Raw genomic sequence first — 18,198 nt, 5'->3', positions numbered from 1 at the left:
ATATTGAGAAAATCATCTTTAAAGTTGTCTAAATGAAGTTCTTAGCAATGCATATTACTAATCAAAAATTAAGTTTTGATACATTTACAGTAGAAAATTTACAAAATATATTCATGGAACATGATCTTTACTCAACATCCTAATGATTTTTGGCATAAAAGAAAAATTTATAATTTTGACCCATACAATGTATTTTTGGCTATTGCTACAAATATACCCCAGCGACTTAACACTGCTTTTGTGCTGCATGGTCACATATTATATCTGTCTAATTAAGTTAACTAGCTTGTTTAATTGTGTATGTGTGTGCAGGACATGTTGATGCAGTTGGCGAAGGCTGTGGCTAATGCAGCGGCGGCTCTGGTGTTAAAGGCCAAGAAATTTTGCCTAGTAGTGGATACATACAAGACGGTTCACTCATTTCACTATGAATAGCACCCAAGTCTCGATTAAAATCAAAAGGAGACAGGGCCTTTTCTGTTGCAGCTCCTCGTTTATGGAATAGTTTACCTCTCCATGTTACATCTTGTGCCACTCTTGATGTTTTTAAAGCTCATTTAAAGACTCATCTCTTCTCTCTTGCATTTGACTGTAATTAATTTGATCTATTTTTGTGATGTGTTGCTGTGTTTTATAATTTTAGACTGTGTGTGCTATGTCTGATTTGTAAAGCACTTTGGCCAATGTCTGTTGATTTTAAACGTGCTATATAAATAAAACAGAATAGAATATGAATGAGAGGAAATGCAATCCGCAATGTGGCAGAATAAGTCCCACTTTCTAAATAAAAGAGCCACTCGCCAATTTGAGGATAAGAAAGCACATTAATGGCTCAGCTGATGTCAGATTTTATTACTGATTTGAAATACTGATTTAAATGAGGGTGTAACAAGCAGTTTTTGGATTTCAGAATTTCCTTATTCAGGTAGATAGAATTTGGGTCTTGCATAAGCAGCTATAGGTAGCTCTATCTGTGGTTTTTATAATAAATATGTTTGTCATATCTGTTCGTCAGAATGCAGCGAAACAGGCCGCGGCGGCCGCCACTTTTTTTTTTAATAAAAATAATATATATATATATATATATATATATATATATATATATATAGTTTTTTATTTGTTAGACAGAATCTGGGGACATTTTCAATGTGCTGTATTTTGGGGGGGAATCTGTTAAATTCTACAGAATGAATTTAAGATTAGATTAAATGTGCATTGCACATATATTGCACATTTATTTATTTATTAAATAAGAAATGCATGATGGATGTTCCATTTTGGTGGTTTTTTTGGATACAGATTCTCTACCTGTGCCCTGGTGATGACACACTTACTGAATAATATTTTGAACCAAAAGGACGTCATTTTACTTCTGTAGCATGACACATTCCCTAATATACCATAATATTCAACTAGAAAAAATGTAGGAAACTTTTGTTTGAATGATCTATATTTGACAGGTGGATGGAGGGGAGACGTTGTAAAATATGAGAGCTTGGTGTCATCCGCCAAATAGGAAAGTCATTTCAGAGGAAGAGCAAGTTATTACATTTCAATGAAAGATAATGAAGCCAGTTATATCCACAGATGAATCATCCACATATTATTTAGAAAGTAAATGGGGTCCATTCTTCTAGAACTGTGATATACACATGTATAGAAAGTAAGTGAACATGACAGAGGCCTGGTGAACATGTAATTTCACATGGTTGTCTGCCTTCTGTCTCTGTCTGACTCAGGCTCAGGAGGCGTGTGGTCCTCTGGAGATTGATAACGCTCTCACAATGGTACGGGGGCTGGAGAGGGACATGCAGGAGGCCAAAGCTTCAGCTTCTGAAGGCAAACTCAAACCCCTGCCTGGAGAAACGGTGAGGGCATCAGTACACAGTATGTGTGCGAACAGTACATGCACTTGAACATACCTGCAGCCAATAAGTGTCCAGCACGCATGCAGACTCATTCAGTACTGTTCAAAAAGCATCCCAGGATGCGCCTGAGAAAGTTAGTTGAGAAAATACATAATACTACATCATTTCAAAACTTCCCTTTGTGTTGTTCCATTGTTTTTGCGATAACTCTAAATGTGGAAAATAGTAATATCGAAGAATGAGTATGTGTGTTCAAATGTTTGTGCAGACATGATCTTTATCTGTCAGTTTTCACACCTATACCCACAAGTCAGGAGCTGCATGTCACAAAAACAGCTGCTAGACAGAAGCCACTACACCGACAGATATTTACTTGTCTTTTCGAGCACGCTTTAGCTTAGAGACACATTTAGTTTCTTGTATAAGCTATGTTGCTGATGACAGATGATCTTAAAACTCAATGGGTATTTTCATAATGAATATACATATGTGACCTGTGCTGGCAAAATGAGTCACAATGAGCAAATTTTCAAAAATGAGTTCTCTTCATTTTCACATTCACATTGGAATCGGGTAAAAAATGACTGAGCTACACCTGTTTGAATTCAGCAAAGTCAATTCTGAGAAAAATCGAGTTAAAGTTTTCTGAAGGTTCCAAAGCAAAATCACCTGCGGCATCTTTTCCTGCACGTCTTTACTTAATAATAATTACTATATTAATAGTCACAATATAGCTATTTTTTATTTTATCTTTATTATTATGAATAAGAACGGATGCAAAAAAACAAAACAAAAAACAGTAGAACAAATATAAGAAAAAACAAATAATGCATTAACATTTTCACTTTACATCTAAACAGAAGCATTCAAGAAAAACAAATAATCAAATGTAAAAATCCCTTTAGTCTGTTCATTACAAATAAATTGATTATTAAAACTACAAAAGCAGTTCAATCAAGAGCAGCGAGTAATTCCCTCTTTTCTTTTATTGATAAATTAACATTAATGATACAGACGTCCTATACTGTAATGCACGGTTCTAATATAATGTTACACATCAGATGTTTTTCCCCAACAGTTCCCCAAACGTTCACTTAAGACAAAACAGATTATGTTTGCGTGAATACTTAAATACTGTAATTCTGTGTATATGTGTATATTTATCGGGATCGTGTAATTAACATCTAAAATTAATATTTGGAGCATTGGGATCGCTAGACGAGGGCTTAATGAACTCATTTTTGTGAAAACCTAAAAATCAACTAAATTTTTCACTTCTTTTGCCTGTAGCTCAAAATTAGCCTGTGCACATTCCAACTCATTTTGCCAGCAAGGGTCACATATATGTAGTTATGGCAAATTCTAAAATATTTTATCAGATAGAAATTGTGAGTAAAAATATTTTTAAAAATTGCTATCCTTAATCCACTAAATCACGATTAACTGGAAAAGTCATGTAAATTCATTGGTTGAAAAGAGTGGGAATCCGTTCTTAAAAAAGCTTGTCAGGCTTTATATAGTATCATTGAAACAATATTGCCTTGCAGTCAAAAGGGTTGAGAACCACTGATATATTGTGTACTGTAGTTATACACCCAATGTAATGTTAGTCACTACAGATGGTGAATACTGTTTTATTTTCAATTCTAAAAAGGTACACTGTGAATGAAAAGCACAAAGTGTTCCTTCAGCTTGTATTATTGATACCCATAGGCCTGTTTGAGCATGCTTTCTGAAATATAAAAATATGATTTCTTTAACACAGCTCTGTGTGTGTGTGTGTGTGTGTGTGTGTGTGTGTAGCTGGAGAAGTGTTCTCAGGATCTGGGCTCCAGCACTAAAGCCGTGAGCTCTGCTATTGCTCAGCTCCTCAGTGAAGCCACCCAAGGCAATGAGAACTACACAGGTAACCCCATCAATCTCACATGCTGCCAACTCTTGGCTAGTTTCAGCACTTTGCCAGTCTGTTCAGAGGTTATGATCAAGCCCATGTCCGATGGCATGTTATGCAGCGCCCCCTGTCTGTGGAATATATTATTCATCTGTTGCTGCTGTAACAAGCACAGGCAGGTGGTGTGACATAGTGGTTGAAGATCTTTCTCGTAACTCAGCCCATATGTTGCAGGTTTGAAACCCATAAGGGTTAGTCATGTGTTCATTGTGGGCACCCTCAATCTCTCTTAATGTCTGTTTGTGGATGGTTTACGTGTGTTTTGCAGGTATGGCTGCTCGTGACGTGGCTCAGGCTCTGCGTTCGCTGGCTTCGGCTGCTCGTGGAGTGGCCGCTAACACCGAGGACCCTCATGCCCGTAACGCCATGCTCGACTGCACCGCGGATGTCATGGACAAATCCGCCAGCCTGATCGAGGAGACCAAGAGAGCCATTGCCAAACCGGGAGACCCTGACAGCCAGCAGAGACTGGCCCAGGTTAAACCCAACCTCATTTAGAGTACTTAATGAGAATAGCTCAATAGAGTGGGTTTAAATTGAGTAACGAAACCTCCCTTTTAATTGCTGATGGGAGATTTGGTCTGCCGTAGGGTGATGTGCCATTATTCTGAAAAATAAATTGCCTGTTGTGTGTCTATGATTAGCATATTTTCAGGTATGGCTGCTCGTGACGTGGCTCAGGCTCTGCGTTCGCTGGCTTCGGCTGCTCGTGGAGTGGCCGCTAACACCGAGGACCCTCATGCCCGTAACGCCATGCTCGACTGCACCGCGGATGTCATGGACAAATCCGCCAGCCTGATCGAGGAGACCAAGAGAGCCATTGCCAAACCGGGAGACCCTGACAGCCAGCAGAGACTGGCCCAGGTTAAACCCAACCTCATTTAGAGTACTTAATGAGAATAGCTCAGTAGAGTGGGTTTAAATTGAGTAACGAAACCTCCCTTTTAATTGCTGATGGGAGATTTGGTCTGCCGTAGGGTGATGTGCCCATTATTCTGAAAATAAAATTGCCTGTTGTGTGTCTATGATTAGCATAACTGGAGAAGCTTATTAAATGTTCTGCTGATGACGAGTGTGTGTGTGTGTGTGTGTTTTCAGGTAGCTAAGGCTGTGTCTCAGGCTCTGAACCGCTCTGTAAACTGTCTGCCGGGGCAGAGAGACGTGGATAATGCCATCAGAACTGTAGGAGAAGCCAGCAAGAAACTCCTGTCTGATAAAGTGAGCCCCCCCCGCCCCCAGCCATAAAGACACTCACAATGTCATTTTCGAGACATTTCACAAAGTATTTTCCAGAATGAAATTTGCAATATTGTTGTCATCTGGATGGTCCTGTGACTTGCATCTGAAGTGCCTTATATAATGTAATTAAAGTCAGCTCATCAAACACACTTGGCCACACAAAAACTGTCCACCTCTAAAAGCCTGTTCACATCAAGACACATGTTTCTTGCCAAAATATGATGCGACAAACAGGTATGTACTATAAATGTGTCTGTTCAGACCAGAAAAACATTTGCATACTGTCAGTGTACTGTCAGTTTTGATGGAGATGCGTAGTAGCCAACCAGTGAGACTCAGGCTTATAGGGACACGCCAGTAGTCGCTTGGGAGTACTCGCAAACAGACTGTTTTGCAACGCAAAAGTAAAAAGCAGAAGAAGACTCCAGAACCATGTTTGATCAACACAGTAGCAAATACAAAAATCTAAACAGCTGCTTAAAAACCCGTAAATACTGTTTGACTTCCTTTGATGGTGTCAGAAACATAAAGCTGCACAGCTCTGCGCTTGTGTGCCGCTGCATTTCTGTTGTTCCATAAGCGCCACCTACTGTCAGACAATGGATTTGCATTTTTATTCCAAATATTGGTGTTGGTGTGAACAGGCTTTAACATTTTTAACTAGACCGTTTCAACATCATAGTCTGCTCATCATCATACTCAACCTAGAAAGAGCTGAATTGAAATTACGTTTGTGAAATATGAGAAGGAGAACGTAAGTCATGCAGCAGAACATGAGTTTGGTTGTCAGCGAGGAACTGACGTAAACAGGGAATGAATCCAGTTGTGATGTGAACCTGCTACACAAGGTCATCTCAGCTCTCCAAATTGGAAATGTCAGGATTTATTTATTTTTTTGCCCGCTTTCCAGTAAAATTACCAACTGTGCTTTGATAAACACCAAACAAAGTCACGTGGAAATTGAATCTGTGTTCAGATTACCAAGGAGGAATTGGCTCAAAAATCATGTTGAAAATCTTATGACTGTCAACCAAGAGAAACTAAAAACTCACAAACAGTCCAAAGGTGTTTTAATTAGGATTGTCAATTTAATGTGTTCATTTAGTGTGATTAATTGCAAAAATTAACTTACTAAAAATCTTAAATTATTGAGATGTGATGCAACTTGATTTAGCGTTCTTTTGTTCTATTTATCTATCTGTTGTTTAAAAATTATTCATCATTAACCATACATCCATCCTTCCATCCAGCCATCAATCTATCCATTCGACTGCATGGCCTTAAAACTTGCAAAACTTTTTTTAATATGTCAATTTCTAGCCAGGCTTTTCTCTTTGTAATCTGGTTTCACTTTTAGTGTTTACTTTGTGTTTCCTGTCCCTGTTAAATATTACATTGAGCCATATTACAGTCACTGTTCCTATTATTAATAGTCGCTCTGATCTTCAGTTCCCAGTGAGCGGGAAGAGTTTCCAGAAGGCACAGGCAAATCTGAACGAGGCGGCGGCCGGACTGAACCAGTCAGCCAATGAGCTGGTGCAGGCGTCACGTGGCACCACCCAGGACCTGTCCAAAGCCTCCGGGAAGTTCGGACAAGACTTCAATCACTTCCTGCTGGCTGGAGTGGACATGGCTGGACAGTCGCAGGCATGGACAGTCAAATTCATTTTATCAAGACTATAGCACTTACACTCATAACCTACTGCCGGATTACTCTAGCTATAGAATCATTTGATGTATGATATTATAGGTTACTGATACAAGTGCTATGTATTAAGTGGAAATATTAAAGATGTGCTAGTTTTTCATTAAGACAAGACCCTGAGAGAGTCATCTGACACTTGATTGATAGATGAGTGTTGTCTTCTCCTCTCGTCTCTTCCTGTAGTCGAAAGAGGACCAGACTCAAGTGGTCACCAACCTGAAGACCATCTCCATGTCCTCCAGCAAACTCCTGCTGGCTGCTAAAGCTCTGTCCACAGACCCCAACTCACCCAACCTCAAAAACCAGCTTGCTGCTGCCGCTCGGTTAGAATCAGCCATCTTCTGCTTTTCAATTCATATTTTGTCATCAAGAATCCGTACAGATTCAAAAATAAGAAATTAAGCAAAGAAATAGTGACTGGAAGTTTTGGATGACTTCAATAATATTTAATTTGAAACAAAATTAGAAGAAGGGTGCACACAAACAGTTTTTGCACCCTTGAACAGCATTGTGCAATTAGGAATGGCATTTTGTACAAACGTGAGCAACCCGTTCATGAATCTGATGGACACTTTACTAATGGCAGTGAAGTAGTGCAACTGATGCTGGTAGGTCACATGATAATGACTACATGATGAATGTGGTTTGTCTGGATTATATGCATACTATTTTTTAGAACTTACTTTTTTAACATTCACTAAGTACTTATTCAATAGAAGAACCTGCTCATAGAGTATGTGATTTTAGACACAGCCATGGCATCGTCGTCTTTCATTTTTTGGCAAACAGTGTTAAGGTGCAATAGTGCCAACTGCTATGATGATTGTCACCTAGTTATATCAGTGCTAGATTATTTACAATATTGTAATATTGTGACCCTGGAGCACAAAAGCAGTGTTAAGTCGCTGGGGTATATTTGTAGCAATAGCCAGAAATACATTGTATGGGTCAAAATGATTGATTTTTCTTTTATGCCAAAAATCATTAGGACATTAAGTAAAGATCATGTTCCATGGAGATATTTTTGTAAATTTCCTACTGTAAATATATTAAAACTTAATTTTTTGATTAGTAATATGCATTGCTAAGAACTTCATTTGGACAACTTTAAAGACGATTTTCTCAATATTTAGATTTTTTTTGCACCCTCAGATTCCAGATTTTCAAATAGTTGTATCTCGGGCAAATATTGTCCGATCCTAACAAACCATACACCAATGGAAAGCTTATTTATTCAGCTTTCAGATGATGCATAAATCTCAATTTCGAGAAATTGACCCTTATGACTGGTTTTGTGGTCCAGGGTCACATATGTGCAGTATTCACATTTTATCAATATTGCATTTTTGAAATTTCATGGTTATTATTGCAACACCCTTAGCTTGTAGCAAAGCATTCTGGGATTGGGAAACGGGATGCTGGTTAATGGTGCGATCACATTAGCAAAACTGCAGCAAAATTTGTCTGTAGCGTAGAGATGTATGAAGCACAGCTCACACAGACCTACAGACCAGTAGGAATCACTGGATTTCGCACACAGAATTTCACAGAGCAACGTAAATGTGAGCGCATCTTTACAATTTGTCAAAAGAAGGTTATCCTAGCAACTATTTGAAACCATCTTCGTTTCAGGAGTGCATCTAAAATGCAGCTCGCTTAGAGAATCGAGTCAGATGCTGTGCTGTGTGATGGCATGTAGCCTAACAGTGCCTGTGATAGTAAGAAAGAAACTGTGCACTCGAGCACACACACAGCTCCTCTATTGAGATGCATTACATAAGTGGCATGCTCGCTTTTATACACATTTGTGTTGGAATGAGCACAGTTATGTAATAGACATCTATAAAGCAAACCTGTTTGTATCTCTGCTGCTCTCTAATGTGTGTGTGAGGGAAAGAGGAAGACGGGATGAAACAACAGCAGCTAATGGCTTTACAGCGCTCGCAATCCAAAAACTCACAGAGCATCAGAGAGAGAGAGAGAGAGAGACTGTGTGTGGTAGCACACGTGGGTGGATAGTTCCTCACAGATCTCTCGCACTATTCCTTCCCTTCCTAGCAAACTCTAATGTCTCTCTATCTCTCGATAGCGCTGTGACAGACAGCATTAATCAGCTGATCAGCATGTGTACCCAGCAGGCTCCGGGACAGAAGGAGTGTGACAACGCTCTCCGTGAGCTTGAGGTGCTTCTGCTCTCTCTTTTACTTCTCATCTTTTCTGTGTTCATCAGTTTGTGTGAGTAACTCGCTCTCATATGCAGCGTTTGATTCTCTCATATTCAGCACTGGGTTTTATGAGGAGAGATGACACACCTTTTGTGCCATGAGTTTGTCCCTTTTGTAGAATAATGTAATAAAATACTTCAAAAATATGTCATTTTTGTATAGACATGTTCTTCCGTATGCGAATATGCTGCATGACATCGTGTTTGATATTGAGCGGCAGTAACTTGTTGTGCTGTTTTTGGATGATATTGGAAATGTCAGCAAAGCAACAGAACACATTTTCAAGGCAGCATCGTTTTCATTTTTCTTCTCAGCTAAAACATACAGAAGCCATTCATACGTTGTGTTTCAGACCAGTTACACTACCGTTAAAAAGTTTGGAGTCAGTAAGATGTTTTAAAGCCTCTTTTGCTCATCAAGGCTGTATTTATTTGATCCAAAATACAGTAAAATGGTAATATTGTGAAGTGTAGTTACAAATAAAAATAGCTTATTTCTATGTGAATGTTATAAAATGTAATTTATTCCTGTGATGCGCAGCTGTATTTTCAGCATCATTCCTCCAGTCTTCAGTGTCACATGATCTTCAGAAATCAGTATAATATGCTGATTTGCTGCTCAAGAGACATTTCTGATTATTATCAATGTTGAAAACAGCTGTGCTGTATTCTGTATTCTTTTATGAATGGAAAGCTCAAATGAATAGCATTTATTTGCAAACTAAATCTTTTGTTAACATTATCAATGTTTTTGATCAGTTAATCCTTGCTGAATAAAGGATTATTATTATTATTTTAATCTCACTGACTGCAAACGTTTGACAGGTTTTGTTTGTTTTTTTGATTAACTTGATTCTTTTTAAGAAATGTAATCTGAACGATGAAGATTGTTGTTCTAGTGTGGACATTTATTGAAACAGCACTGAATGTTAATAACAAAGTAGCATTTGCTCTCTCTAGAATTTATTTAAGGCAGAACTAAAGCCTAAAACCTGAACATAAAAACTTCAGAGCAATATCCGTGTGCGGCATGTGTTGTGTGTGTAACAGTGAGTGTGTCCGCAGACGGTCGGAGGAATGCTGGAGAATCCCACTGAAGCGGTCAGTGATATGGGCTACTTCGACTGCATTGACAGTGTGATGGAGAACTCAAAGGTGCGACACAGATCAGCTTCACTATGAAGAGCTATGCCACCCAGTCGCAGTGTTGAGCTAAAGCTGTGTGTTTATGTTGATGTCGTGTGCAGATTTTGGGTGAGGCCATGGCTGGCATTTTCCATAATGCCAAGAACAGTAACTTGCCAGAATTTGGAGACTCAGTCAGTTCAGCATCTAAAGCGCTATGTGGTCTCACTGAGGCAGCCACTCAGGTAAAAACACTGTGTGTGTCTGTGTCTGTGTCTGTGAGGCGGTGCTTGATAAAATGTACCAGGGCTATGATGCATCTAGAGTTACAGGAGCGCATTAAATGAACGAACACATTTGCCTTACTGGTCTCTCTTAAAGCTGTAAACAGAATTTTTAATTTTTGTTAATAGAATTTTCTGCAAAATTCTTATTTTTTTGTGAGGTATACCATATTGTTTATGGAGGTTTTGTTGATGAGTACATCAGCTGAGAACTGTTCCTTTTATTGTCAAGACACCTTCATACAGTACATATTGTTTCAAAGCAGCTTCACAGTAATATCCATGGTGAGAATGTTTGAATTGACGGGTGTCCTGTTGATGTGTCTCTCACAGGGGGCGTATCTGGTGGGTGTGTCTGACCCAAACAGTCACGCTGGGCAGAAGGGTCTTGTGGACCCCTCACAGTTCGCCAGAGCCAAACAGTCGATCCAGATGGCCTGTCAGAACCTAGTGGACCCGGCCTGCACCCAGTCCCAGGTAACAGCGTGACTCTGCTCCTTCCTAGATACAAGCAAGCAGTCTGGAATGGACAAACACAGACCTAAAATCTGGTTTACTTTAGAAAGGGTTTAGAAAAATAGGCATTAATAGTGCGTTATTATTAGTTATCTAACTGATAGGGATTTTTCAATAGCTGATGCAACTTTTTACACAATATGTAAAAAATATATTATTTATTGATTTGGAGATTTGGAACACAAGGAAGAACTAAAGGTGCGTTTGCATTTACAGTTGTCTGGTGATCTGGTAAAAAGTATCTACACAATTGTGAATTTTGTGTGAGGGTGAACAATGCTCAAGTTGTTTACATGGATCCACTGTGCTGACCAGTAGAAATCTGCTTGGTCTGAAAGTGACTTTTGGGCCAATAGACAATGGTCCTTTTTTGCCTGAAATTTGGCAAAAATAATAATGCGATAACGGGACGCACCTTAATCAGGGCTCCAGACTGCGCCTAAAACGACTTTTCATAATTACATGTTATGATTTAAATATTTGCATGTTATGCCTTTTTTCCTGATGGTTTTGCGATCACATCTTTTGTTATGTTGACGTAATAAGCTCAGATGATGCGCATCAAAGTTTTAGAGGAAAAACAGTCCTCATCTCTGCAGAAGAGCAGCGCTGAGGGCACTCCTGCTAAAAGCAGCATGAGAGAGATCGAAAATGACGGAGACGTGCGAAGTAAAAGTGCAGAAAAGCAGAGTCTATTTCGTGCACAACTTGAACAAACTACAACAGGTAAAGCTGTCAGCTGTGTGGATATTAACAATATTGTTAACAATTCTCGTTTATAATCGATACTGATATGGCTTCGTCTTTAGTCTAAATGTTGTGTTCTGTTAATGCGTGAGCTTCATATTATTTGTAGCGCATTTGCCATCCAGTAATCTCATTAAGCTTTGTGCTCTGTTACCTTTTAATAAACGAAGTATCAGCTTTAAAATTCTGCCAAATTCATAACTAAATTCAAACAATAAATACCGTTTTGACACTCTTTAATGTGGCAGAGCGATCGCTTTAGCGCCTCAGTTCAAGCAGCACGTGAACCCATCATATCTTTCTCTTTACTACAGTATATAGTACGAAATAAACATGAATGGACATCAAAAGGTATATTATAAGATACAGTACATCTTATTGAAATGGCTCATGTAATTGCTCATTTAGTGTCTCAAACTGCGGAAAACATGTAAAGCTTGTAAACAACGCCACACAACAATACATTTACCTCAGAATAACCATTCAGCGTCCATAAGCTCATCAGTCAGCTAAAAAAAAATAACTATGAAGAGGAGCATTTTGTTTAATATATGCGCTATATTGCATATTCATATTAAAGCTTGTAAACAACGCCACACAACAATACATTTACCTCAGAATAACCATTCAGCGTCCATAAGCTCAGCTAAAAAAAAATAACTATGAAGAGGAGCATTTTGTTTAATATATGCGCTATATTGCATATTCATATTTTTACTTTACCTGTTGTCTACATGCAAGAAGCTAAAAATAAAATTCAGCACCTCATATAAAATTGCGTGTTACTAATGAAGAAGAGCAGACTGGATGTGTGCAAGACCTATGACAGCATTTATAAGATGCTTTGAAGTGGAGCCCAAACTACATTCAATGCCCAAGTGATGCTGAAATAATCCGTGATTTTGGCACAGATTCTGTGCAATAATCAATTCTTTGTGACTGAATATAGTTCTGAAGTTGGAAAAGAAGTTTTGTTCCCACGTTAAGTGAACCTTAGTTCCCAGGACATCTACAAGATGGATTAAAATGCTGATAAAGATGTGAAAAGATGAGACATAAACACATGACAGTATGATTGAAATGTTAAAGTGTTAAAATAAATTTATTTAAACACATTTATTCTGCCACTCATATATTCTGTGGCACTGAAAAAAAATGTTTGTTTCTTATAGAAGCCAATGGCTCCTTAATTAATTTGTTTGTCTGGAGCCCAGATTAATGCTTCTGTTAAATGGCCAAGCAGAGGCAGTGTAATCGGCCCTCCCAGTGACTGATTGGCTTTCAATAACTATTGTATTTCATATCTGGATATTTCCTTTGAACTCACAACTCAAAATAGGAAGTGCATTTTTAAAGGAACATTTTGACCTAGTTTTTAAGTCATCACAAATAACCTGAGAAAAATAACTTTTTATGCATATATGCATTATGCATTTATGCACATTATGTGTTTTATGCACCTTCTTCTTTCAAGGTCCTCTCTGCTGCCACAATTGTTGCCAAACATACTTCGGCCTTGTGCAACGCCTGCCGACTCGCCTCCTCCAAAACATCCAACCCAGTTGCTAAGAGACAGTTCGTCCAGAGTGCCAAAGAGGTGGCGAACAGCACCGCCAACCTCGTCAAGTCCATCAAAGTGAGTTTGAAGACTCCGTCTGTTTCTGGTCAGCAGTGTTTATGTATTTGCGTTTGGTATTATTGGTGACTGTAACTGTGTTTGTGCTGTAACCTCAGGCTCTTGATGGGGCCTTTAACCAGGAGAATAGACTGAAGTGTAAGGAAGCCACTGGACCACTCATCGAGGCTGTGGATAACCTGACCGCCTTCGCTTCGAACCCAGAGTTTGCTAGCGTACCTGCACAGATCAGTCCAGAGGTACCACATTATATCACTGAATATAATACCGTTCAATAGTATGGGCCAGTAAGTTTTAAGATTTTCTTTTTTTTTTTTTGCTTTTATTCAGATAGGATGCATTCAATTTATCAAAAGTCATATAAAACAAAAACAAAAGACGGTCTACAACACATACAGTTTTCTATTTAAAATCATGCCGCATATATACAAGCGGTTCATACAGTATAGAGCAAAATCTCATAAAAGAGCTGAGAAAGAGAAAAATATTAATTGTGCTCTCAAACTTTAGAAGTAGTGCATTTACTAGAAAAATGATTTCTGACTCTATACAAATTGAATAGAATAGTGTAAAATTGTCAGGGACATACAGGGCTCAGGAGTGGGAACCAGACTCCAGGCCGAAATAGAAAACCCTGTTTGGACCATGCTGGAAGTTGCAAGTTCTGTTGTGTCTGATCGCAGGGTCTGGCAGCGATGGAGCCCATCGTAACGGCCGCTAAGACCATGCTGGAGAGCTCTACAGGCCTGATCCAGACAGCCCGCACACTGGCTGTCAACCCCAAAGACCCGCCCAAATGGTCTGTGCTTGCTGAACACTCCAGAACAGTGTCCGACTCCATCAAGAAACTCATCACCAACATGAGGTATTCACAGGATTTATATCTCTTATTCAACAGTCATCTAATAACAAGACTTAAGCCTATAGGTAAAGTCTGCCATGTCTGTGAAACCCTTAGCAGGTGGTTATAGGATAAATGGCACCAAAATGAACAAAAAAAGTCCCCCAAATTCAAGGTACAGAGGACAAAATGCGCCTGAACAATTGAACTAAACGATTACCACTTCAGTGATGGGAACATCCTTTGCTCGCATTCTTCCATACAGTTTATTCCCAGTTTGAATCAAATGAATTTTGTTCCTCAGGCCACTAATATAACTAATGTGAAGTCTTGATTTTCGAATACATAAGAACTTATTAATAAACGGTTCTCAGCATGTTTCGTCTGTGTAGCCTACAAGAATATGACGTGCCTTTTCTCAACACACAAACGCGTTAATCAGTATTAATACTCATTATTAAAATGTAGGCTATTTAAAATTACATGAATCTCATATCATTAGGCAGTTGTTGTGTAAATACGTGTATATCATGTGGGATGCAGCTTCTGTTCCACCTTGGCAATGAAAGATGGCTGTTGTTGATGCTGATGAAATGTTGTTGACAACAGACTACAGTATTCTGATTGATTGAATTCATTGATTACATTTAAATGTTTTGCTTATTAAATGTACATGTGTTGTTTTTTTAAGGTCTAATAAGGTAGAAAAAAAGCCTCAGGAAAAGTTCATTTCTGACCCTGTTGTGAAGTCACCTTTATTTCTATAGCACTTTATGCACTACAGATTGTGTCAAAGCAGAGATATAGCAGAATCAATTATGGAAACTCAACTATGGAGGCAGTTCAGATTCTGCTGTAAAGCAGCTCTGAAAGACAGTAGTGTTGTTATTTTGACAATAGTGTCAGATCAATTTGAAATGGAAAGTTCAGCTATAAGCAGTTCGACAGAGTCAGCAGTGTTGTTATTCAACTCAAGTCAGTTCAGTTCAATACCAGTATCAATGTTGTGAGATATGATGCAGTTGTGAATTTCCACGTATCATATTCATATGCTCTCATGTAAATGTTTTCAGGGAGAAGGCTCCAGGTCAGAGGGAGTGTGATGACGCCATTGAGGCTCTTAATAACTGCATCCGTGAGGTGGACAAGGCGTCTCTGGCAGCCATCAGCCAGCAACTCACGCCTAGAGACGACATCTCCCATGAGGTGAAGCTTTACAGCGGTCATGATGAACTACAGCAATATCTTTAAAGCTGAGGGCGCAGATTTCATGTGGGCCGGCTAACGATGGTTATCATTGTTCTGAATCTAATAGAGTGCTATTGTAATATTGTGTTGTGTTGCAGGCTCTTCACGAGCAGATGGCGGCGTCTGTGCATGAGATCAGTAACCTGATTGAACCGGTGGCCATCGCGGCCCGCTCCGACGCCTCTCAGCTCGGTCACAAGGTCTCAATCATTTCTAAACCTGTTTCAGCGGGTCTCAGTGTTTATTGGGAGCTAAATGTATGCCGTCATCTCACAGGTGTCTCAGATGGTCAGTTACTTTGAGCCGCTCATCATGGCTGCCATTGGTACAGCATCTAAGATCCTGAACAGCCAGCAGCAGATGAGCGTACTGGATCAAACCAAGACTCTGGCTGAGTCTGCCCTACAGATGCTCTACACAGCCAAAGAGGCTGGAGGAAACCACAAGGTGAGACGGCACCAGCCAAACACAGCAGCTGGTCATGATGGTAGTTTTGATCACATCTGTCCGAGATCTGCTGTAGTGCTCATTCTCACAGTAGACGGTGTGTTTTTGAAATGCTGTGTTGCCAGGTTACCAAATCCAACACTAACCCTGATGAGCTGGGCGGTTTGGCCAATCAGCTGACCACAGAGTTCGGTGACCTGGCGTCAGAGGCCAGATGTGCAGCCATGACTGCTGAGAATGACGAGGTATCTTGACATACGGCTCTCTTTTCTGTAGATTTGTGGCTTTTCCACATAATATTACAATTCACATGAAACGGACTCCATTTACTGTTACTGCATGTTACTGGTCTTATTGAGAAATGTTTGTATTCATAGTAAAGGAACATTATCAAATCAAAAGTTTGGGGTTGGTAAGATTTTTTATTTTTAAGTTTAAGGTGTGTGTGTGTGTGTGTGTGTGTGTGTGAGTGAATGAGTGTGACTATGAGTGTGAGTGTGTGTATAAGTGTGACTGTGTGTGTGTGTGTGAGCGTGAGCGCGTGTGTGTGTATGAGTGTGACTGAGTGTGTGTGTGTGTGAGCGTGAGCGTGCGTGCGTGCGTGTGTGTGTGTGTATGAGTGTGACTGAGTGTGTGTGAGCGTGCGTGCGTGTGTGTGTGTCTATGAGTGTGACTGAGTGTGTACGTGTGTGCATGCATACGTGAGTGTGAGTGTGTGTGTGTAAGAAATTGAGATTTATGCATCATCTGAAAGCTGACTAAATAAGCTTTCCATTGATGTATGGTTTGTTAGGATAGGACAATATTTGGCCGAGATACAACTATTTGAGAATTTTGAATCTGAGGGTGCAAAAAATCTAAATATTGAGAAAATCATCTTTAAAGTTGTCCAAATTAAGTTCTCAAAAATTAAGTTTAGATATATTTACAGTAGGAAATTTACAAAATATATTCATGGAACATGATCTTTACTTAATATCTTCATAAAATGGATCATTTTGACCCATACAATGTATTTTTGGCTATTGCTACAAATATACCCCAACGACTTAACTCTGCTTTTGTGCTCCAGGGTCACATATGCACTGTCACCTCAACTTCATAAGGGTTAATCCTTTAAAATGCAATTTTGTAACACTTAAATTTATAGTTAATTTATTCCAAATTAAACTTCATTAAACAAAATGCAGCTCTTTCAGAATAATTAAACCGAATGAATAACACCTGAATAATTATGTGTATGTTACAGTTATGAAAACGTTTTTATAAATTGCTGACAGTACAATACTGGACAATGATGTAATCTGCAGAATTTACACTTCAATTATGAGACTATGTTATGAATAAATTCAACTGTATAACAGTTTCGCTGCGATTCATGTTATAATGGTAGAATTAAAGAACATTAAACATAATACATATTACCGTTGCACTTATCTGTACATAGTAAATGCACTTATTTTTAAGCGTTTTGTTGACATTGTATCTAAAACGTGATTTAGCCAAAAAAAGACGAGAGAAAAGTATTGTAATAATGTAAATTATGTGAAAAATAATGCGTTTTTCGAACCACCAAGCATGAGAGCATGTTCTAGTACACCCCCAAAACAAAATCAAGACTTTGTAAAAGAGCATAATAGGACCCCTTTAAAGTAAAACAATTTAATATGTTTATTTTCAAAGCTTATGTTATACTACATGCAACTTAAATTCAACAAATAGTTGCTTGTCATCTAAAAAGAGAAACTAGTAGAAAGAATGTCCAGTACAGAGTGTGGATGGAGTTTTGGAATTTAGAAAGGAATCTAAAAATACAAATAATTTCCATATCATTTGAGTTTAGTGACTTTACTATTGTCCATGTTTTTAAATAACAGTAATGTAGAATGAGTGCTCAGACTTTGACTTCTAGTGTATGTGTGTTTCTGTTAAGCTAAAGTGAAACTCATTTTTCTGCTATGGTGTTCAGCAAGCGGCGTTCCACCCGGAGGTGAAGCGAGACGTTCAGGCTCGAGCGCTGCGCTTCGGCTCGGAGTGTGCCACAGGATACCTGGGCCTGCTGGAGCATGTGTTAGTGGTGAGTGTCCACCAGGCCACCCGGTTACACACACACACATTCCTTTAGAGCTCCTTTAGGGGGTCATTCGAGTTAAAGCTGTGTGAAAAGCTGTGCCTTTGGTCCTGTGATCTTAGGGGCACACTGAAATATCACATATTTCACAAACTCACAGTATGTTTGTCGCTCAATGGGTCAGTGACTGAAATATTTGTCTAAAATGTATTAAAGGGTTGTTAAAATATGATAAAACATTAGATGTAGTATTTTTATTGGTAAAAGTACATAAGGGATTTTGAGGATTTAACAAA

The 18,198-nt window shown here is 38.9% G+C and overlaps 1 protein-coding gene across 1 annotated transcript in view; it reads left to right on the top strand.

Annotated features, from left to right (window-relative positions):
- LOC107572191 (talin-1-like) overlaps positions 1 to 18,198 on the top strand; it is a 48,969-nt gene that overhangs the window by 19,629 nt on the left and 11,142 nt on the right. Inside the window, exons 17-35 of the mRNA XM_016258610.1 lie at positions 313 to 411; positions 1,740 to 1,868; positions 3,672 to 3,774; positions 4,088 to 4,296; positions 4,918 to 5,037; positions 6,508 to 6,705; positions 6,947 to 7,086; positions 8,853 to 8,946; positions 10,053 to 10,142; positions 10,235 to 10,357; positions 10,730 to 10,873; positions 13,134 to 13,295; positions 13,394 to 13,534; positions 13,979 to 14,160; positions 15,210 to 15,342; positions 15,483 to 15,584; positions 15,661 to 15,858; positions 15,957 to 16,076; positions 17,801 to 17,908. Coding sequence (XP_016114096.1) covers positions 313 to 411; positions 1,740 to 1,868; positions 3,672 to 3,774; positions 4,088 to 4,296; positions 4,918 to 5,037; positions 6,508 to 6,705; positions 6,947 to 7,086; positions 8,853 to 8,946; positions 10,053 to 10,142; positions 10,235 to 10,357; positions 10,730 to 10,873; positions 13,134 to 13,295; positions 13,394 to 13,534; positions 13,979 to 14,160; positions 15,210 to 15,342; positions 15,483 to 15,584; positions 15,661 to 15,858; positions 15,957 to 16,076; positions 17,801 to 17,908 — 2,595 coding nt within the window. The remainder of the gene's footprint in view (positions 1 to 312; positions 412 to 1,739; positions 1,869 to 3,671; positions 3,775 to 4,087; positions 4,297 to 4,917; positions 5,038 to 6,507; positions 6,706 to 6,946; positions 7,087 to 8,852; positions 8,947 to 10,052; positions 10,143 to 10,234; positions 10,358 to 10,729; positions 10,874 to 13,133; positions 13,296 to 13,393; positions 13,535 to 13,978; positions 14,161 to 15,209; positions 15,343 to 15,482; positions 15,585 to 15,660; positions 15,859 to 15,956; positions 16,077 to 17,800; positions 17,909 to 18,198) is intronic.

The sequence above is a fragment of the Sinocyclocheilus grahami genome, unplaced genomic scaffold, assembly GCF_001515645.1.
Source record: "Sinocyclocheilus grahami isolate Dianchi unplaced genomic scaffold, SAMN03320097.WGS_v1.1 scaffold1715.1, whole genome shotgun sequence".
NCBI classification, from domain to species: domain Eukaryota; kingdom Metazoa; phylum Chordata; class Actinopteri; order Cypriniformes; family Cyprinidae; genus Sinocyclocheilus; species Sinocyclocheilus grahami.
The sequence above is the reverse complement of the archived record's forward strand: the minus strand, read 5'-3'. Positions and strand labels throughout refer to the sequence as shown.